The 23,282-nt window shown below is 37.2% G+C and overlaps 1 protein-coding gene across 4 annotated transcripts in view; it reads left to right on the top strand.

The window, feature by feature from the left end:
- PLS1 (plastin 1) overlaps nucleotides 1-23,282 on the top strand; it is a 50,083-nt gene that overhangs the window by 21,280 nt on the left and 5,521 nt on the right. For 3 of the 4 annotated variants that reach the window (XM_074912070.1, XM_074912072.1, XM_074912071.1), the window contains exons 2-13: nucleotides 1,844-1,952; nucleotides 5,913-6,076; nucleotides 7,348-7,477; nucleotides 9,169-9,301; nucleotides 10,236-10,317; nucleotides 11,634-11,799; nucleotides 11,900-12,042; nucleotides 13,533-13,628; nucleotides 15,164-15,359; nucleotides 17,065-17,085; nucleotides 20,409-20,487; nucleotides 21,568-21,682. In XM_074912070.1, the coding sequence (XP_074768171.1) occupies nucleotides 1,883-1,952; nucleotides 5,913-6,076; nucleotides 7,348-7,477; nucleotides 9,169-9,301; nucleotides 10,236-10,317; nucleotides 11,634-11,799; nucleotides 11,900-12,042; nucleotides 13,533-13,628; nucleotides 15,164-15,359; nucleotides 17,065-17,085; nucleotides 20,409-20,487; nucleotides 21,568-21,682 (1,395 nt within the window). In that variant the 5' untranslated portion in view covers nucleotides 1,844-1,882. The remainder of the gene's footprint in view (nucleotides 1-1,843; nucleotides 1,953-5,912; nucleotides 6,077-7,347; nucleotides 7,478-9,168; nucleotides 9,302-10,235; nucleotides 10,318-11,633; nucleotides 11,800-11,899; nucleotides 12,043-13,532; nucleotides 13,629-15,163; nucleotides 15,360-17,064; nucleotides 17,086-20,408; nucleotides 20,488-21,567; nucleotides 21,683-23,282) is intronic. The other variant, XM_074912073.1, reaches the window with a different exon arrangement.

The following is a 23,282-nucleotide window of genomic DNA, read 5'->3' on the forward strand; positions in this document are numbered from 1 at the left end:
TCACTAATACAGAAGTTTGTCTTTCTCAGTGAAATAATCTCCAGCAGTGATGTCACTGCTTATAATTCTGAAATCAGGAGATGCTTCAGTGATTAATGTAGTTAGGCAATGTTATACCTGTCTGTGGCTGACCACAACTATTTGATTTTGTATTAAACCTGTTTTCACAGTTGAGTATGTATAACTCATATCAGCAGTATTGTATTCACTCCTTAGTAAACCTCCAGCAAACTGCAGCTGATGTAGTGGCCTGCTACCTCTCCTCTTGTGTGCTGGTGACCTGTTCAGTTGTTTCATTTGTATTTTTTCTTGATGTGAGATTGTCAAGGATTGAAACAAAATGGACTCAACCATAATGGGGAAGAAATTATTTTCTAACAGAAATTCAGATCGATAATGTTTTATCTCTTTTATTGTGAACCAAATTCTGATTCCATTATTACAGTCTTACAGAAGATCCCCTTAGAGGGATCCTGTTGTTGCAAGCATTGTGGAACCATCTAGTTATGGGACAGTCCCTGAACTGGGAAGGTTTGTAACCTGATTAGTCAGGATTTATAAAGGTGGGAATCAAAGGTATGGTCTTGCCCATGATAAAACCAGTTGTTGAATTCAGGTTTTTTCCCCTTCCAGTGTCTCACCCAGTACAGTTCTGTTTATATGTATGATTTCTGGGGGAGAAGCAGCTGCATATAGCAGATCTGAATATAATTATTATGAGCAAATAATAACCTGGCCATTACAGGAATATTTTTCTTGCGCTAAAGCAAAAACACTAAACCGGAAAGAAGAACATACACAAGTATAGGACAACTCTGATGAAAATACTTATGTATGATGGATTTTTGCCACTTTATACTTACAAAGTAAAACCAAAGACAAAACTTCTACTTTATGGTAGGCACAGCTCCACGTGTAGTGCGCTGTGCTCTCTACAGCCCAGTGCTGTTCAGAGTTTAGCACACACAGATGGATGCTGCTCTAAGCTGGCTTATTGTGCACAGTGGAAGGTGGCAAATGCAAACACAAGCCTGCGAATTGAGATGATAGTGTGCGACTTCTTTACAAACTTGCACTTACTAACAAGGGTCTGAATCATTCTGTTGTAGTAAAGCTTCGATAGGAGGAAGTGGGCAAGGATCTGTCATGGGGGTTTATCAGCCTTCAGTTTTGTTTTGCTTTTTTATGGAGTTGGGTAGAGAAAGTAGATTCACATTGAGACTCCAATCTGTGTGCTCAGCAAAAGCCATTATTCAGCTCTTTGACAGTGTTACGAGACCACAGACTTGTCAGAAGAGTGGAGTAAAGGTCAGGAGGTGGTAACTTCTGCAGCAGCTGTGGAAAGGCTCATCAGCATTCACCCACTGATTGTAAGCAGGTCCTTCAAAGTGTCCCACTGAGGTTCACTACTGCGCAAATGTTGGAGGGCTCAGTGCTTTGCGGGACTAGGTCCTATCACTAACCACGAATCGGCAATGATACTGCGTTGCACTTTAGAAATTAAGTTTTCTAAAGCTTGTTTGTTGAAATGTAAGGTGACAATTTTAATGTTGGAAAACCACTCAAGCAATGGAGGTCGACTGTTGGTCAGTGCTTATTCTATGCAAATGAAAGCATTAAGTGGATGAAAACAGGTGCTGCTGTTGTGGATTCTCAGTCACTCTTAGAGCGAAAATAATTGCTAGGTGTTTGATGTGCTTTAAAGTGTTGTTTGTAATGTTTTAACTGTGCCAGGCCTGGAAATGTCATTCAGGTCTGGTACCCTGTATTGAAAAGATCAATAACTTGTATTTCTGTGTGCTTGGAATTAAAGCCTTATATATTTCCTGTTTGTTATTATTAGGTATAGGCAATTGAGGACAACACGTCTTGCTGTCCAGAGATGGAAAACAACATAACTACTATCTCTCGTGAAGAGCTTGAAGAACTAAGAGAAGCATTCAGTAAAATAGGTATGTTTTAATTAAGAAAATAATAAGCATGCCAGTAACACTGCAAAGCCATGTAGGATTTGTGGAAGAAATCCTTTATGGATCAGTTAATTTTGGTAGGACAATGTTTTCCTTCTCTGTTGCCAGTAATATCGAAGAAAATAAGAATGGTTACATAAAATCTCTTTATTTTCACTGAAACTATGTGTTTATTCATTTCTTTCAACTTCATTAATGAAAACAGATACATTTTCTTGCTGGGCAATGGCATTATTTGTGCCATTGTATATGCAACATCATAGGTCTCAAAATTCAGTTTTCTGAACTCCTTCAATCTGAAAAAAAAAAGTTTGATTAAACCTCAGTTGTTAAATGTAGTTTCATGTTTTATTACTGACACTTTGATTTTGCTTTACTTGCATGCTTTGGTGAACTAGTAATTTCTCTTTTCATTTATTGGATTGGATTTCATTTTAAGTAAGCTAAACTTGGAGATTTTTTCAATCTTGCTTTTGTTGCTAGCAGATATTAATAAATGTACAATTTTGTATGCTTGACAGAATGTTTGCAGATTAATCAGAGAGTAAACAGAGTGAGAAATTATATAGCAAGTAACCCTTATTTCCAGATTGCAGTAGTGTTGTTAAAGTTCATCCGATTTATTTCTTATACGCTGCAGTTCTGAGAGGGTGATGTGTAACTGTGCAGCTCAGCAAATCAAACGTATTTGTAATCATTCATAATGGAGGAACAGGGTCTCTTTAGGCAAGAAGCCTTAAAAAGTAGGAGTCTCTAGCTTGGTAAAGAGACTATGGAAAAAACTGTAGTTTAAAGATCTGTAAGACCATGAGTATTGCAGGAAAGCTGAAGAGGGAATACTCCGTTTCTGTCAATATAAGTATCATGTGAGGCTCAGTAGAGTCATAAAGCTTAAAATAAAAAGAAGTAACTTCATGACACATAATAAAAACTTGAACCTATTGACTTGTGATGTTGCTAAGACCAAAAAAAAATAGTAGAAATGCTAAAGGAGTAAGTTACATCCATGGAAGGTAATTCATGAGTTGCTATGACACAGTCATCTTGATGTACATAGTCATATTCAGCCGGCTGAACAGGAGCCAGCAGTGTGCCCAGGTGGCCAAGAAGGCCAATGGCATCCTGGCTTGTGTCAGCAATAGCGTGGCCAGCAGGGACAGGAAAGGGATCTCACCCCTGTACTCGGCACTGGTGAGGCTGCACCTCGATTCCTGTGTTCAGTTTTGGGCCCCTCACTACAAAAAGGACATTGAATGACTCGAGCGTGTCCAGAGAAGGGCAACGGAGCTGGTGCAGTGTCTGGAGCACAGGTCGTACGGGAAGCGGCTGAGGGAACTGGGGGTGTTTAGTCTGGAGAAGAGGAGGCTGAGGGGAGACCTCATCGCCCTCTACAGCTACCTGACAGGTTGCAGAGAGCTGGGGATGAGTCTCTTTAACCAAGTAACAAGTGATAGGACAAGAGGGAATGGCCTCAAATTGTGCCAGGAAAGGTTTAGACTAGATATTAGGAAGCATTTCTTTACAGAAGGGATCGTTACGTGTTGGAATGGGCTGCCCAGGGAGGTGGTGGAGTCCTCATCCCTGGAGGTGTTGAAGAGTAGAGTTGACATAGTGCTGAGGGATCTGGTGTAGTTGGGAACTGGTCAGTGTTAGGTTAATGGTTGGACTGGATGATCTTCAAGGTCTCTTCCAACCTAGATGATTCTGTGATTCTGTAGTCTGTAGATCAAAAAGTCTATAGCCTGCAGGAGCTAGAAAGACAGACCAAAGAAAAGAGCACTGTGTACATGTATCTGTCTGCTGGAAATTTGGGTTTCACCATCTGCATTCTTTCTTTTCTGCACGTTTTAATGTTTCACCTATAAGAATTGTCCGTACTGCTCCTACTCACTGAAAAGCATTTTCTTCCTTACTATGTTATGCTTTCTGTAAAATACAAAAATTAATCATAATTAGCTTTTTTCATTTTTTGCATTTCCAATGTCTTTATGGGTAAGCTGCTCACAGCTATGTTGATAAGCAGAGAAAAGGCATGTATTTAACTCTCTGCTTGTCATCGTGGAAACTTACACTCAGTGAAAGATGAACCTGGAGAAATAAAATAGCTGGTAATCTGAGTGAGTTTGTGAGCATGTCCTCTGCTTTTTATACCATCCCTGTTATTACATGTGTTACATGTCTGCAAGCCAGACAGTGGATGGAATAATACACGTGCAAAGTTTGTCTATGTAGTGATTTGTGAATTGTTGGTAGTATCAAAACCACAAGAAGTGGTTTTTTTAACAGCTGTTTCTAGCCTTTTGTCAGCAGTGAAATGTGGACTTCTTATGAAGCTGTATAGAGGCTACATAGTGTAGTGTGGGTTACAGGGAAATTACTATATAGCAATCGATTATGGCTAGAGATGAAAGCATGTTTCTCTGCTTGCCCTTCTGTAATGTGATGCGTATACATCCACTCTGGTATTATTGGCTGAGTTCTGATACTAGAGGCAATATGAAGAAAGGTGTTTCAACTAGTAAAAGGAAAAAAAAAAAAAAAAAAGTGGCAAGTCAGAAAAGCGGCCATGCCATTTTGCTTCTGTTTCTGTGTCACTGTGTTGGTTGTGATGTTCTCTTAACTTATCTTGGATGCATCATTTATAGAACTGGGAGAATACTATTGATTCATATTTTTCAGGAGCTTTTGTATGACCATGAAAGAGACTGAAAATTGTTGTCAAACATGGAAAATATTAGCATTAAATATATAAAATGGTGGGCATTATATCCAGCACTAGTTATGCTGGATATGATTTCTTCTATTTGATTGGGCTTCATCTATACCACATATGGACTATAGCTTTTCTCCTTTTAAAAGTACTTCTCTCCACTGCATAGACATTGCAGTACAGGAAAGACTATATCAATGGACATTCTCAAATTCTGCTTGTATAGATATGTGTATACGTATATATGGAAATATGCATAGGTGTTAAAAAAACTGAGGAACAGTTAATGTTACTGATTCATTTATGCAATACATTGGATAAAACCATATTATAGGTGTGTAAAATGATGCTTCTTTTATACCAAGACAAGAATTCAAGACACCTTTCTGCACACAGATTGGCCTAAAGTGGAAGTACAAAGAATATTTTTGATTACTTCCATGCTGCTCTGTATTTCATCATAAGTAGCAGAAATTATACTGAATTTTTCTCAATTTATTTTTATGCAATACAGCCATTCATTTCTTTCCACGATTGTGGAGCTATACCATACCTCTTGTTGAAAAAAGCATTCTGATACTTTGTTGTACATGGATATTCCTGACGTGTGGTCTTGGGAGCCAAGTATAAATGAAGGTGGCAGTACAAATTGCTCCCAGCAGAGTTAGTTAATAGATTAAGGAAGGTCACCTTTAATAAACAGATACATCCCAGATTTATTCTTCACAGGTAAGCCTAATCACAACAGAAGTTTAAAGAACAGAAAATATCAAATTAGGATAAGAAAAAATGTAGTCAGGCAGAGTTCCTGTGTAAGTAGTTTTTCTTGTATAAGTGTGCTCTTCTAATAACTTGCATCAGATTTGAGTTTACTCATTGCAAATGGTATAATATCAACAGTAAGAATATAATAATTGATCTTCCTTTCACTTAAAGGTTTACAGAGGATTTTGTTGGGAATCCTAAAAAAAACTTAAACAGATTTGTCATCTTGCTATAGGTGTGCTTTGGGATTGTAAGAAAGTTCCTGAGAAAATACATGACAAGATGGCACAACTCCTGGCCAGTGGTGCCTCTAATCCACAAGTATTCCTTCATGCTTGCTTACTTACTATGTCAGAAGAAAAAATACTTGTCCCCTAAAGTTGTATTTCTCAATACTTTATTCTTCACATTTACTATACTTGGTTCTTCACGTAACTATAAAAACAGCTTGTGCTTTCATTTTACAGATATTGACAACAGTGGGTATGTCAGTGATTATGAGCTTCAGGACCTGTTTAAAGAAGCAAGTCTGCCCTTGCCTGGTTACAAGGTCCGTGAGATTGTAGAAAAAATCATTGCCGTGACAGATAGCAACAAGGATGGAAGAATCAACTTTGAAGAATTTGTCTCTGTAAGACATTCCATTTGGATGTTTTCCTACTGTCTGATACCTGTTAAGAACTAGGATAGAAAACTGAATGAGGTGGTACAACTCAGTACTATTTTGGTACAAATAACTAATATTTTGAGAATGGGAAAGTTTTATGTGACAATTTACAATATCCTTTATAATTATTTTCCAGTCTTTATGTTTCACTCTCCTATTTAATTTAGTAGATCTCATTTGGGCAGCATGTGAGACCACAGTAGTTTTAATCAGTCCTACTTTCTATTTCCTCAAAGATAAGGGGATGGACTACATATTTTAGGAACTGTTGGGTCAGTGGGTCAGCCCTTGCTATGACAAAAGAGTAGACAATTAGATGCTGGTATGTGAATTTTCTTAGTGATAAACTAATCCTTGTGCTGCTATGCTTAATCTCTATCCTAAAGGCTATTTTATACTGGGAGCGAGGTACAGTTTTTCATTTTTAGTGAACAAATTTGAAAGTTTAGACATTTTAAATGTGGATCACTCACTAGTGTGCTTTATTTAAGAGAAACAAAAACTTCAGGCTTTTGGTTTGTGTGTGTGTTTGGGGATGATTGGGTTTTGCTTTGAATTCAGAGTACTGCTGCTAATTGCAGCAGGTTGCTTGTTGAACTAGTTACTGATCTTTCTTTCTAAGATTCTAATTTTTCAATGGTTCGTATGTGAGATGCAAGTATTTGCATCCAGGTATGGAACTGTATCTGTTACTTATACTTCACTGTCAGTTTTGAGACCTCTACAGTATTTGGGTAAATCTAGGATGTATCAGTATATCCAGCGTGGTTTACATTGCAGGAAGGTAGAAAATGGTATCAGCTTGCTTAAGGGCATGTGTAACTATCATACAGTAACCTTTTACTGTAAAACATATAATGAAGTGGAAGAAATATGCTATAGTCATTGAAAATGTGTATATCTTCAGTTGTTTTCTTCAGTTTACCAAAATATCTGTGGCAAAATTGTGTAGATTGTTGAATGTTTACTTTTTTAGATTGCATGATGGCTTAATAAACATAGCACTTGAGGTACTCACTGAGAAATAATATATTAGATATCCAGTATGCAAGTTTCATGAAAGGATTTAAACAAGTTTTACCCATACAGTAAACTTTTTTCAGAACAGAAGTCAGTGTAAATACCAAAGGCAGTCATGTTAACTACTGACTCTTGAGTACTTACATGAGTTAACGCTTAGTTATTTGAAGGTATGATCAGTCACAAAATGTGTTCTCATTTCGGTTTTATTCCAGATAATTCAAGAACTGAAAAGTAAAGATGTTAGCAAATCTTTCCGAAAATCAATAAACAAAAAGCAAGGTATTACAGCAATTGGGGGAACATCAGCAATATCTAGTGAGGGGACACAGCACTCTTATTCAGGTAAGACATAATTAAACACAAGCAAATTTTGCATGGAGGAAGACTTGAAATTTGCACTGCAGATGAAGAAAAAAAACTGAAAAGTGTTGCTGTTGAAAGCAAATTAACATAGAGAAAGCATGTGGAGATGGACAAGATAAGTGTGGGTGATAGTTTAATATGTGTGTTCTTGCGTTGTTGCTAGTTTCATGCTGCCCTCGGAGTTAAGTTGGGCATCTTTGTGAGAGAAAAAAAATGAAAACAAGCACTGATAGCGTGTGGTGGTGGTGAGAATAAATGGCCCCTTTGGTGTACTTCTAGTAATGCTAGTCAAGTTTTTGGCCTCATTACATGCTAATCTAATCATTCCTATATTCAGATAAAAATGAATCCCCATTCTCTTTTCCACAATTTTAACTAAAATGAAAAAAACCCAACACACTATATAACCTTTCTGGATGAAAGGACCTCCTCAGTTGTCTCTGTGCAGTTACAGAATTGTTCACTCCCATATGATTTTTTGCATAGCCTATCTCATACTTGAGAAGTGGCTTTTAATATTTAATCTCTGTTTCTTTCTACCTTCACCTGCTGCATGTCACCTAAGTCGGTAATTGTGCCTAATTGCATTGCAGCTCCTGGTCAGAATGGTAACCCTCTTCCAGGATCATATTGCAATAAGTGTTATTGCAACTTCTTTGATTGACTCAAGTCTGGGATTTGCTGTGGTTCCAGAAGTGTGTTAAGATTCTATATATAGGAAGATTCACTTCAGTTAGCTAAAGGTGGTGATACCCTCTCTCTAGGTATCATCCTTATAGCACCAGCTGAATTTAGTGTATCTCCAAAGCAGGGAGTGTGTTCCATCTCAAAGGGTGCCTGTAAGGGGGACACCATCAGAGCTAATTGTTTAGACTCCCTTTCACTTTTGGTGGAGAGAAACTGACCTCACTAGAGTGCAATTCATCTGACCTGGCCTCATCACCCATCTAATTTATGATGAGATGAAGCATGCACTAGAATTTCATGTTTCTTCCCACTGACTATGAAAGAAGGGTAATGAATCAGGGGTAGGTACCTGTCTTGTATGCTTCTTGAGGTAAGTGAGGTGAATACCACCTGTACTGTCTGGGAATTTGGATACTGATACTTGATTGTTGTCCCAATAAGCATTCTTAGATACATAGTAATAAAACCTGCACTGAATATGAAAAAGAATTTAAACCTGAGGTACTAAACTTTTAAAGTTTCTCAAAGCTAAATACAGCACAGTAATTCAGATTATAGTCTCAAAAGTACCACTAGTCTCTGAAATTCTAGTAGAACGCAGAACGAAATGCTGCATTTCAAACCAAGGTGTATAGACTGAAATGTTGCACACCTCAGACCACAAATTTCCAGCTTTTCACTGTAATTGCTGAGAAACTGAATTTGAAGTCTGCCATGATGATATCTTCCCCATTATGTCACTATGATTTTTATGTTGTCCTTCAGAAAATCACCAGATTTTTAGAGGGTGCAGTAGAGAAAAGATCAATCTCTACTGACCATTTTATGTGTTCTTTGCCACTGGTCTGATTCTTGCCATAACTGGCCCCTGTGAAACTAAGGGGTTTTGTTGCAGATGAACCTCTTTGACCCAAGTCTGATGCTTAGTAATTTATGTTCGTGGAAGAGATTATAGATTATTTCAATGATGTTTTTCTTTTCAGAGGAAGAAAAAGTTGCTTTCGTTAATTGGATAAATAAAGCTCTACAAGATGACCCAGACTGTAAGCACCTCCTACCCATGAATCCATCAGATGCCAGTCTTTTTAAATCCCTTGCAGATGGCATTCTCCTTTGGTGAGTCCAGGGTTGTGAGAAAGGAAAGAAATTAACCTCAAAGGTTAAATGTTGATCACACTGACATGAACTGGAAAATTTCTGACAGGATTTAACATCAAAACTGAACTCTTAAATATTTCAACCAATGTGAAAGATAGGGAAAATCTCTTTGCCCAGAGAAATGTTATTTTTAGTAAATTTTTTATGTAACTCTGTGCATATATTACATAAGTGGGTTTCCACTTCAGGTCCATAATTATATACATCAGATATATGCAGGCTGTTTATAAAGGAGGTAATTACACAGTTCATATATTAACTAGCTGAAATAATTAGAAAACTTCACTATTTCAATTATTTTTAAGAGTTACTAAATGTAGTTACTAAATCATGGGATCGGAGGAATTTAAACATTAACATTTGAATTAAATCTGTGGTAAAACAGAGAGCATATAGTAGTTCTTTTAAGTTTAGTCTGCTGTAACTTGCTAGTTAAAGTAGACTAATAGTGCTTGTTCATACACCATGGTAACAAGGAATTAGCATATTAGTATTGATGTGAATTAGTCTTTGAGATCTTTGTAGATGCAGGATACTATAGAAATTCAGTGGGGAAATACATTGATTATATTACAAAGACTTCAGTAGAGACTGCATTACTTCAGTTTACAGTTTTAATCTTCTCAAGAACGTTATTTGACAGCACAAACTTGCTCTGTTGCTTAACTATAAAACCCAATTGCTCAAGTTTCTTATAATTACATTTATCTAGGGTTTTCTGGATGAACATGCAATTATTTAACAGGGAGAGGAGGTTTAGAGGATGAGGTGGTCCTTTTTTTTATCTTGTCAGAAATATTTATAGCTAGTTTGAAGTATTAGGAGTTTATTCAAACTTCCATTTGACATAAAATATATTATTTGATTATATACTCTGACTTTTCTTCCTTAGCAAAATGATCAACTTTTCACAACCAGATACAATTGATGAAAGGGCTATTAACAAGAAGAAACTCACTCCTTTCACCGTTTCTGTAAGTACTGCACAGAGAGGAACTTGCCACAAATGAAGAAGTAAAATATTTTTCTATAGACTTGTTTTAATGACAGTTCTGGTGGATAAAAAAAAATAAATTTCTATGTATTAAAAAAAAAAATCAAAGCATGAAATTGTATTTTCTGAAATTGCTGAATTCTCCTGTTTCTTAGATGATTTACAGGAAAACTTGTAAATTTTGTGCTTTCCTTAGTTCTTTCCCTATTTTCTGTTCTCATTTTGCTTTACTAACTATTGAAGAAAATAATTTTAGACTTCCGAGTGGATGATCAGGTCATATTTTAGCAATGCAGAAGGTATCTGCATCACTGTATACTGTATGGTAGGGTGATGCATTTTCAGTAGTGGAGAGTACCTTGGACAGAAGATGAGACTTTCAGTTGTGTATGAAGTCATGAAAATATTTGAGAGAAACAGTTTTTAAGACTGTAGGTTTGGATATAAGAAAACAGGTCTGGAAGAGGGGAGTAGATCCATAAATTACCTGCCTGATGAGGAGGGGGAAAAAAAAAATCCTGATTAAAAACTTAAGTTAATTGCCAGACGTTTCATTTCAGGCTGTGACATGAAAATATGAAAAGTTAAAACATACCATGTTCTAAATACTTCAAGTGGGTTTTGTAATCTCTACTTAAAGATGTGTCAGCAGACATGATACTACATGTGTTTATGTTGTCTCTGTAGATAGTTAAAATATGACATGAGAAAAGAGAGAGTGATATTTAGGAGAGCTGCCAGGTATTTTTTTTTGAGTGTGTTGTCTGTGACAAATCGCTAATTTTATCTTCAGTGTCAGGATGTTGAATTGCCATGGGTTTCTTATACTGTCTGTTCAGTTACAGTTTAACAGTTGCTTGAACAAATGTGTAAGCCTGGGTAAGATCGAAGATGGGATGACAGTCATGTCAGTAGACTCCTGCACAGGGCAGAATTCATATGAGCACATTTTTCTACAGGATCAAGCCCCTGATATTTTAAGCAATATAATTTAATTTGTGTATGTGATACTTACGAATTACAAAAAATATTTTTGTTAGAGTATTCCTCAACAATACAACCTGCAGAAGATGGTCCACAATTTTTTTGGTGAGTCCACACTGTCAGTAATGTCCATTAAATCTTGATAACATATGTGGTGGTTCACAAAAAAATTCCAGAGTGCAGTTTTCCACTGGGAATCATTGAACTAATGCATTATTTCTTATAACTTCTGAAACTTGAAAAATTTAATATTAACAAAAATATTAAGAATTACAATCTTATACATTTGTTAAACAATGATATTCCAAATAGGAAAACCTAAACCTGGCTCTGAACTCAGCATCTGCTATTGGCTGTACGGTTGTCAATATTGGATCACAAGATCTGCAAGAAGGAAAACCACACTTGGTGTTGGGACTCTTGTGGCAGATCATTAAAGTTGGTCTTTTTGCCGATATTGAGATCTCCAGAAATGAAGGTAAGAGTAATGCCAGGTATAGCAATGTTGGCAATTTGGAATTAAGTGAGACCACAACAGCAATGATTTCAGCTTTTTTTTTTTTCAAACTTGCTTTTAGCTCTTATTGCCTTGCTAAATGAGGGGGAAGAACTAGACCAGTTAATGAAGCTTTCCCCAGAGGAGCTCTTGTTACGCTGGGTGAACTACCATCTGGCCAATGCAGGATGGCAGAAAATCAGTAACTTCAGCCAAGACATTAAGGTGTGTAGTTATTGCTTTGATAATTGAACACAATGGTATTTAAACACACTATGCATAGAAACAAATTAGTCAGATCAGAAATATTTAGAGAAACAGTATTCATCTACTTTTTCCAGCTATAGGTTCATCCTGCGTTTTTCAACACTGAAAGGTGTTTGTTTTGATCTCTCATACCCTGTTCAGATGCTCATACCATGTATTCCCACATCACAGTGTAAAGAGAACATTTTGGAGAAGCTCATATTCAGGGAAGTTCTAATGTTCTAAGATTGTTATTAGAGTTATTTAGGACAATTTGTACTACCCTTATTAGTTATCTTTTTCCTGTCCATCCTCCTCTGCTTATGGGTCTGCAGATACCCATTTTTTCTTTCTTTTGTTGTTTTAAAGATGTGTATGGCTTTAAACCTCTTCCCAGTGCCTATTTGCTCATGGTGATTGCCCTTCCTCTACCTAACATTCCACAGAGGAGTAGGAAACCTCTTGAGGAAAGAGCAGTTATTCAGAGGACTGTGTGGAGTAGCTACTGATCCTTGATCCAAGGAGAGAGCAACCCCCCTCAATCACTGTGCTTTGCTGCTGTGCTGATTTACTGACCCAAGGGGACTGAAAGGCATGCTGGTTCCTTGGGGCAGATGGCAGATCTCTGTATTTCTTCTCCTTCAGTCATTCTGCATAAGGTATGCAGAGTACTGCAGAAGAGAGAAAACCCCAACTTTTTAAAACTAAAAGCAAAGGAAGAACATTCCCTAAGGTGATAGGTCCTCTTTTTGTTGAAGAAAACCATGTCATTAATTGCTAGTTCAATCTTTTGAAATACCAGAAAGAAGGCTATTATTAAAGCAAACCTTTACTTAGAATTTTATATGAAAACTGTTACTATGGTAAAAATGTTACATGCTATTTAAGAAAAGTATTAAACACTTCTAAAGCTAGCAGTTTCTTGATTTATTTTCCTAGTTTCTTAGTGGGGAAAAAACCCTAGAAGCATACTGAAAACTGCATCAAATAAATATAATTTCTGTTGTCACTACAGATTCACCCTAAAAAAGCCACTTTGCTCTCCATTTTTAATTCCATTACCCTCATGAGTTAAGACAAATACATTTTTATAGAACAGTCTGTTTGGAAAGGATATTGAAGGAATAAAATACTAACACTGAAAATAAGATCCATATTGGGGTTTTTTTGTGGATAACCTGTATAAATTTGCCTTCCGTATCTTAACTACAACTGTCTAGTTCATATTCAGCAGAATAAATTTAACATTGTCCGGAATAATTAGCAGGCATTCCTTTTCTCCATCAGCTGGCTAAATAAGTTCTATGTGAAATAGCATAGTAAAATGGCTCTATGACCTTATCCATATTCACTGAAATTACGGTGTCATATTTTTTACTTCTATGGCTTTTGAATTGGACTATAAGCAGTAAATGGCTATGAAAGTCTACATACTTGCTCTTTTTAAAATATTACACTGCTTGTTTTAGGATTCAAGAGCATACTACCATCTGTTAAATCAGATTGCACCCAAAGGAGATGGCCTTGATGAATTGTCCATTAAAATTGACTTTTCAGGATTTCATGTAAGTATCCAGAAATGTAAAAATAGACTGGAATTATTGGAGACCTCTATGTATGTATGTATCCAACATTCGGGTTACAAGGCTGTCTCAGAATCCTCTTTTGTACTGTAAAGCATAGAAAAGACCAGTCAGATTCCTCAAAGTCACAAAAGCTTAAATGGATTAAACTTCAGTAAAGTTTCAGAGTGCTGCTGAAACAGGGTAATGCATCCTGCAGTCTAAAATTTGGAGCTATGCTTTACTTGGAGTGGTGTCTAACTGCTTTTTTATTTTCAGTTGGATCCTCCTCCAGTTTTGCTCTTCTGTAATTCAGACAAGGAAAGAGTAGACTTCACAAACCTTGTGATCTTTCCTCAAACCAAACAGCATTCAGACATAGCATGTGGACTGTTCCAATATCCAGCAGGAAAGTGTAACATCCATGAAGCCTTAAGTTGTAAAGGGATAGAGGGTCTAAAATCAGCCTAGGTAGATGTGAAAACACTTTTCACTAAGCTGCTATATAATGCTTGTTGGAAGGATTCTGAGAATGCGTTTAATGCAAAATTGAACTCCATGCCTGGGATATAGATATCTATATTTCAATCAGAATCTTAAATGGAATCTTGTTATTCATTTTAATAATGAAAACCCACATGCAAAATTGCATTTGCTTACAAGCTTTAGTTCTTCTGGACTCCTTCACGAGGACAGCTCTCTTTTGTTTGTTTGCTTTTGTTTTGGATGCTTTTTTGGAGTGAGAAAGGATAGTAGTTAATTTTTTTTTAATGTAATTTCCTACAGTTCATATGTTCATGTACCGTAAAGGGTTATAAACCCGTATCAGTAACTTGCGACAACTTGTTGTAGAGCAAGTTTCTGGGTGAGTGTACCAACGTTGAATTACTGTCTGTTGTTCAATTCTAACAGCAATTCAATTACTGACTCATTTCCATATAAATAGTAAATCTTAGTGTTGTGAAGATTAGAGGCAAAAACTATATGCTACAGAGTTTTGAACACCAATTTATTCTGCATAGATTAAAAATAATATAGAAGCAGAAACAAAATCACACATAGGTTACCAATTTAAGATGATTTAGAAGCAAAAATATTAAAAGGAAAGCAAGGCAGTGAATTATCACATTCTGAATATTTCAAACTCTTACTGAGGGTTTTGGGCATAATTTTTAATTACTATGTTTGAAAATATCAGTTTAAAACAGTGATGGTGAACCTTTGGTACATGTAGCAGAATATGCAGTGTGGGAATCAACAGCCTGGAAATAGAAATAGAACCACTACACCTCTGGCTGCTACTGCTGTTGCTGCGATTCATGAGGAAGGCTGGACAGGCAGCCACAGAGGCAAAGGACAGAAAGAAAGTGTAAGGAAGATAGGAAGAGAGGAATTGCTGTAGTCTGTCAGAGCTAGCTCAGGCACTGGGGAAATGAGGGAGGAACTGTCATGGGTCATTCAAGGATTTGCTGAACTGAAGATTCAGTGAAGAATGGAAACATGCTAGTATTCATTATATTTATTTTTTTTTCTTCTAGGATAAAAATGACTTGAGGAGGGCTGAATACATGCTTCAACAGGCAGATAAATTGGGCTGCAGACAGTTTGTTACTCCAGCTGATGTGGTTGCAGGCAACCCTAAACTCAATCTGGCTTTTGTTGCAAATCTCTTTAACACATATCCAGCCCTACACAAGCCTGACAACTCATCTTACGATTTCAATTTATTAGAAGGTACTCAACTTACTAAGCATTCAGGAGACAAGAATATTAGTGATTTCTATTTAATTATTGCTTCTGTGTTGTAACATAGGGTGCCTGTGTTAACACCAGCATATAGAGCTTTCTGGCTAGCTTTCAATATAAGCCTTAGTAGAAGTCCCTGTTTCTGTGAATGTTGTTCACTTGTGTTAGCCTGACCAAAGGCTGTTCCTGAATAACCTTCTATGATTCATTTGCAGCAGCAAAACTGATCCTCTTACTCCTTTTCCAGTTTTCTGTGCTTCTTTCCATGCTGTTGATATTTTAGCTGATACACAAATCCTAGCTTTCCATAATTTGCAGTGCTGTACTATGCAACTGTAAATAGTCAAAGTACTTTTCGCATATTGTGTTTATATATGTGTGTGTATGTGTATTAGTTTGTTGCCTTTTAAAACAGGAAACATTAAAAAAAAGGCTTCTGTATCAGCAACCTATATTAATCTATTGCATCAGTAACCTATATAGACCCTAGCGTATCAGCAAGTTTGGGCTTTAACTGTTCAGTTCGGATGCCTAATGCTAGAGATAAAGGGATAATTGGTAGCAAACTTTGGCTGTTACCCTTTCTGTGGACCAGCTAATCTAGGATAATGAAATGGCTCCTGCCAGTGTATTTCACAGTTGTTGACTGATCTCAAGGGAATGGTGAGAATCAGGGATGCCGCACTGGGGAGAATCATCAGCAATGTTCACACATTCCTCTGCACTGCCTCCTCCTGCCTTCCTCTTACTGTTCCTATCAGGTTTCCTTTCCATCTAGGTGAGTCCATCTTCCTTTGCTCCTCTTTTTTTCATATTTTGTCTGCTCTGCTGCATCCCTGTGTCACAAATCTTGTATGCCTCAGACCACTCCTGTTTCAGGCTTCCTGCTCTTCTAGTTTCAGTTGGGTACCAGCACTGTGATAGAGGTATCTGAGCACTGGAGCTCAGAGCACTGAGCACTTCCTTTTCAGCTGTGATATCCCTAGTCACTGCAGTCCCTGCTGTCCAGGAAAAATGATTGAAGGAAAGGCCTGCTCTTCCTCTGCTGCAATTTTGTTAGAAATGTACGCTCTTGGAAATGTAAACAGGAGCTGTGTGGAGGGGGAATATGTTCACTTCAGCTTCTCTGTTCTGAACATAAAGTTGCAGGTGTGATTCAAATTACTGAAAACTTGGTCAAATTCAGAAGAGTTTTCATTGGCATAGCAAAAACCAGCTGAACTACTTTCTGAACTTTCCTAAAATACTTACATGAGATCTTATTTAGTCTTAGCTAAAACAGTTTGTAGAAAGTTACAATCATCTAAATCTTGATTATGATTTTGTAATGATAAATACTGGCCAAATTTAACTTACTGTTTATAGTACATATTCTAGAAATGGATAATCATGCCAATGTTATCTGTTCAAAGGCAAGTAGACTCCTCTCCTTTGCCCCCAAATAACTCCTGTGGTGTCATGTAAATCTAAACTGTTAAAAGAGTTATTTCAGCCAAAAGACAATGTTGTTAATGTGGTTTTCTGTTAAATTGTTTTATTTTTTTCCCGGAAATCCTGTGTTTTTACTGATGTTTTCTCAAGATAGTAATATAAAATGTAAGACATTCATTTCTTTATAGTTTCATCATAGATTGTCTGTTGAAATCTGACTCATAATTTATAATGCTTTCCTATTTTGCTTCATGAAATGCAGATTTGACCCCTCCTAATGTAGGTACTGTATTTAGTACTTTTCTGTGCTCCATAAAAGTGTTTATTCTGGGGTTTTTCTCCCCCCACCCCCATGTTTTAATCATCTCTGTCCCTTTCTGGTCGATTTTTGCATTGTTCTTGTGTTTTTCTATTGCTTTAATATGCCGTCATAAGTTAAAAGAGAAGAAAAAAACCCAAAGGTCTAGCATGATGCATATAAAAGGGGAGCAGGACTTGCAGTAAGTCAAATGCTGTCTAGTTCTTTCTGTGGGTTTAACCAGTAGGGGCTTTCCATGAACCAAGATGTAAAGCTCTAGGCATGTGTGGGTGATTTAGATCTTTCTGAAAGTCTTCATCTTCCTGCATAAATTCCGTATTTTCAGTGACTGTTCCACCCAAAGAGTATGATGTGACTGTTCTCTTTGATTTAAGACAATGAACATCATGCATATATTGACATAAATGTCTGCTGATGTGCACTTGTATAGAGAGAGCATTTCTCTCAGGTATACTGACATAGAAAAATGAACATTTAATATTACATAGGGATGAAGCAGGGAGTCCTGACCTCAGCCAGTACACAACCTTTAACTGAGTGTTGCTGGTGCTCTGAGGAACTTCTCAGGGGAAGGCAGCAGAGTTCGGAGTCTAAGTCACACAGAAAGCTGAGTTCCTGGAGAGAGGAAGAGGAGGCATTTCTGTCTACCTATGTTTCCTCCAGTGTAGATGACCTCTGCTGCTGTTGCTTAGTCCACTGGCAGCCTTCAAGGCTGTTACCACAAAAGGGTTAACTACTCCTGCTTGGGCCAGCTGAACTTAGGGTGCAATTTGCATCTTGAGCTCTGTTGTCTTTCAGAGAGAACTGTAGATATTTGGAACCCTTTGGATTCTTGACCCCATCACTATGGCTGCTCCCCACTCAGTCCCACAGTATAATGATCTCAAAGAAAAAGATAGCAATAAATATAAAGGATACTACCAAATTTGCTCCTCTCTCTTTTGTGTAGCTCTGCCCCCTTTCTGCAGTTTTCCAATGATTTTGGCTATCTGCTGCACCACTCAGCAGAAGATATGCTCCTGATAGGATCTCAAGGTATATTTTGAATAAGAGAATAGAGAGAAGAAAATCAGTCAGTTCTCAGCCATCTGGAAAATTTATGTGTTGCATGATAAAGGGATTTGTTTAGAGTGGCATATTAAATACAGTATGCTGGGTTTAGTTCCTGGATTCTTGCTATCCAAAAGGGTGCTGCCCGACTTGCATGCTCTTGCTCCTGCTTGGCTCCTTTGGATTCTTTCAATAGTATTAAGCATGCATTTTGAAATTCTCAGTCTGAGTGCAGTTGCTGAGTATCTGTTTTTGTAGGTATGCTTTGTTCAGTAAGAGTTCGTGAGATAATCCTGTTACTGCCTTTGCAATGAACAAGTGTTCCTAAAAGCACTTTGTGGTCAGTATTTTAGATATTGCAAACCTACTCAAATCTCACTAAGCCTGAAAACTTCAAAAAAGAAAAAAGCAAAAGGGACTTGTTTCAAAACACTATAACCTCTTAAGTTACTCTTTATAAACTTAAATTATATATCATGCTTGTATTTTGTATCTTTTTTAATGGAAAAACACTGATATTTTTAATAACTTTGTCACAAAATGTGATTCTCCATTGTCTTCTAAACTTTGTTGTGGGAAGAAGTATGTGAAACAAAGATGACTTCCTGAAGACTTTGCAGAATAGTATTTTTCTTTGTTTCAGCATGTGTTCATCAGTGACTCTTTGGTAATTTTTACAAGTACATTTTTGAAACAAATACTAGTTTGAATTGCATATGAAAGACCTCAATTTAGAAAGAAAATATATCAGTAGGATGAATATCATCTATTTCATGATAATTAGAAAGAAAAGTAACTGGTAAGCTGCTTGAAACTTTTAAAATAAAATTTATTCTGTTGGAAAACATTCACTACAGCTGAACTTCCTGAATTTAGTTTCTTTATAAATATATGTTGAAGTCTAGAACTTTCTGTATAGAAGTGGAAGAGGCCTAGATTAAATTTGTAACCTCTGTCTAAATATTGATCTTATGACAGAGGTTTGTTTGGTGGAAAAATATTAAAAAGTTTTCTTTCTAATGAGAAATACTTCTTTTGAAAAATGAAGCTACGGTATAAATCATTCATTGTTCTGTAGTCAACACAGAACTGCAGTACTAAATGAGACAGTTTTCATGCTACGTAAACCATGTTAGACAAACTTGGTACCCTTATTCTCTAAGGAACAAATGAAAAAAGCAAAGAAAAATCTCACTCAGATTTTTAAGTGTTTCAGTTCTGAAAAATCTGTTCTTTCATTGTTTGGGGAGCTTTTTTGCCTCTTCATTGTTCCTTCTGTTTTCTTAATTGTGGATGATCAGTCCAGGGGAACAGAGTGATGAGGTTATTCCAAGCTCACATATTCATGCTAAGTATTTTCTTAAATGCTTTGCCTTGATGCAAGAGAAAATGAGTTTATGCAGCACTTCTTCACGTGCAGTTGTCCACAGATACATTGTTAAAATTTAGGTAATGTCGTATGTAGAATTTAGGTATTACTGCAAACTGTAACTTTATAGAGAGAAGGTTACTTCAGGAACTCTTGATTACAACAGATAAAAAAACTTTAAGTCAGGAAAGTGAAGGTGTGTTTCTTTTTTTTTTTTTTTTTTTCCTACTGAGTTGTCTTAATTTCTCATAAGCAGAGTTGGTATTTAAAACTGCAAGAATAACTAGACCCCTTGGCAGTATAAATAGCATCACAAATTTAAACAATACACTACTGCCTTGCTAGGTCTCTGGTGTTTAAGAAGGTGAGGTCTGTTGTTTTGGGGTGGACCTTGGAACTTCAGTGTGGAGAGAAGTAGAGCTGTAGCTTCTGAAATTTGATGCAATAAGTGTGTTAGTACTTAATAAAGATATGCCATTTCAAACAGACTTAAAGATACTGTTGAATGCAGTTTCCACTGGTTTAGGGTTTAGGAAATTATTACTAGTCATCACTATTTTCTCCATGATATATTAATTATCTAAAATATAACCAGTGAACTGTCTATTTCTGTATTTTATGAAATTGTATTTACACAGAAAAATGCAGCCTAATAGTATTCCCTGTAGTGCCTCTGGCCTTGTGCCCAGAACTGAGGGACTCTGAGTTTAATAGGATTACCTTGATTTATTGGCCAGTAGACACTACTGCTAGGGAAAGGACGAACTCATTTTTGGGGGGTGGGGGAAGGGATATGAGAGTCATTTAAACATTGCTTATTAAAATGTTTTTTCCAATAATTTATATAGAATTATATTTGTGACCATAGGAGAAAGTAAGGAAGAAAGGACTTTCAGGAACTGGATGAATTCACTGGGTGTAAGCCCATATGTTAATCATTTATACAGGTGAGGCTTTTCTTTAAAACAGTAATTTGATTTCACTTGGATGACAGGGAAGAAAGGAGGAGGGAAGAAGAAAGGGAAGTTGTGTTTCTACTAAAAGAGTGATTTCTAGGTTTCCACACAGAGTGATAGGAACTTCAAAACTGGTCTGCAGAACTACATTAAGCAGTATCTGACTCAGATAATCTACTCATGATCTAGAAATACTAGAAAACCTAAAAAGTTTTGATGTGCTCCCCTCACTCGTGTACTTTGAGTTATGTTTTTTAAAAAGGTGAGAATTGTATTTTACAAAACATTTTATTTCTCTCATGACAGATAAAATGACTACAAACCTATTAAAACAGTAATGTAATTCTAAACCATAAGAGAGGATATATGTCTGCTGAGTAGACTGTAAGAATCTGTGCAGTGTGGTATTCCCTCAAAATAAAGGGGTTTTTAGCATGTGTTTTAGATGCTTTTGATCACGTTCAAATTGTGCCAGCAGTTGATTCAAACCCTATCGATAAAAGATGGGCTATAGGGAGAAACTGGGAACATCTGCTTACATGTATGCTTTGCGGTTAGGTTTCATTGTTTCTGTTTTCAGACCTCTGCAAAGTGATACCATCTGTAGATAGCTTAATGTGAAGGATTCCATCTAGCAAGTAACTGATAGTGGTTTCGATTATTCTTTACCAAAATACGTTTGTAGGTGCAGATAAAGCATGAGTATTTAATATTTTGGGAATTCCTGAGGAAACTAAAACTAGATCAGTAAATGAAAACTCTGGTTAGGTGTTTCATCTTGACCTACCCTATGAAAGCAATTATTTAATTAAAAGTTGGTAAAACCAGTGCCAGTGTTTCCTTCACTGAGATTTGTGAAAATAATGAAATTAACTATACAATTTAATGTAAATAATCTCAGAAATCAAGCAAGGATATAGGCCACTTTTTCTACAGAACAACACAAATTTTTACTTATGTGACTGGAATTTTTCAGCAACTTAATTACACTTGGGGAAGCCTGAAGTACTTAACATTTTCATTATGAATATGAGCTTTTTTACTTAAAAACGTTGTTTTACTCTGGTTTAGTGACCTCTCTGATGCTTTAATAATCTTCCAATTGTATGATATGACTCGTGTGACGGTTGACTGGAACCACGTCAACAAACCTCCTTATTCATTACTTGGCGGTAATATGAAAAAGGTGGGTAGATACTCTGTAATATAGTCCAGTTTCACTGTCTCCCATTGTGCTGTTTGTAGTAATTTGGGTTGTCTAGATTTGCATGCAAAAAAAGATCTTCCAGATATTATCCCAAGGAATAAATAGCAGTTATAGCATATACCACTTTAGTTTCTAAGTATGGGCATCTTTTGGCGGTGTTTAATTTTGGGTCTAATTAGGGCTTATAAGTAAAAGTTTCAGGCCTGACACAGACATTGTACAGCCTGATGCTTTTATATTGTGAGGTGTTTCCTTACAGAGTAGTTTTATATGCTGCCAGGACAATTTATGCGAGACTTGCAGAATCCAAGCTTTCAGTTAGTTTTGTGATCATTATGAAACCAGAAATGTAGATGGGAAAACAGTTACTGTCTAAGGACAACACATCTATTGATGATCTAGATGAGGGGATCAAGTGCATCCTCAGTGAGTTTGCTGATGACACCAAGTTGGGTGGGAGTGTTGACCTGCTCGAGGGTGGGGAGGCTCTGCAGAGAGACCTGGACAGGCTGGAGCCATGGGCTGAGGCCAACTGGGGGAGTTTCAATAAGGTCAAATGCTGGGGGCTGCCCTTGGGCCACAACAACCCCCAGCAGCGCTACAGGCTTGGGGAGGAGTGGCTGGAGAGCTGCCAGTCAGAGAGGGACCTGGGGGGGTTGGTTGACAGCCAGCTGAACAGGAGCCAGCAGTGTGCCGAGGTGGCCAAGGCGGCCAATGGCATCCTGGCTTGTGTCAATAATAGCATGGCCAGCAGGGACAGGGAAGGGATCTCACCCCTGTACTCGGCACTGGTGAAGCCGTACCTCGATTCCTGTGTTCAGTTTTGGGCCCCTCACTCCAAAAAGGACATTGAATGACTCGAGCGTGTCCAGAGAAGGGCAACGGAGCTGGTTGCAGGGTCTGGAGCACAGGTCGTACGAGGAGCGGCTGAGGGAACTGGGGGGGTTTAGTCTGGAGAAGAGGAGGCTGAGGGGAGACCTCATCTCCCTCCACAACTATTTGAAATGAGTAGTAGTTCTCTTTAACCGAGTAACAAGTGACAAGACAAGAGAGAATGGTCTCAAGTTGCGCCAGGGAAGGTTTAGACTGGTTATTGGGAAGTATTTCTTTCCAGAACAGGTTGTTAGGCGTTGGAATGGGCTTCCCAGGGTAGTGGTGGAGTCCCCATCCCTAGAGATGTTTAAGAGTTGGGTTGACATAGCGCTGAGGGATCTGGTGTCGTTGAGGACTGTCAACGTTAGGTTAATGGTTGCACTAGAGGATCTTCAAGATCTTTTCCAACCTAGATGATTATGTGATTTTGCGATTCATTTCAGTATTTTTCTGAAATCAGTTTGGATTTAAGCATAAATTCATTGACTTTAGTGGAAGTGAACTTTGTTTTCTCAAGTGTGAAAAAAGATTATCGTTGGAATCTTACATACTTGCATTTATATTAAAAATTTACCTGTGTTATCTTTCTACACTGTGTTAATCAGAAAGTCTAGAAATCTTTCTCTAGGTCCAAATCTCACCACAGGTTAAAGTAAATCAAATTAATTCAAAATACACTTAGATTATAGGTCTACCTTAGAGAAAT

The sequence above is a fragment of the Athene noctua genome, chromosome 8 (assembly GCF_965140245.1).
Source record: "Athene noctua chromosome 8, bAthNoc1.hap1.1, whole genome shotgun sequence".
Lineage (NCBI taxonomy): Eukaryota > Metazoa > Chordata > Aves > Strigiformes > Strigidae > Athene > Athene noctua.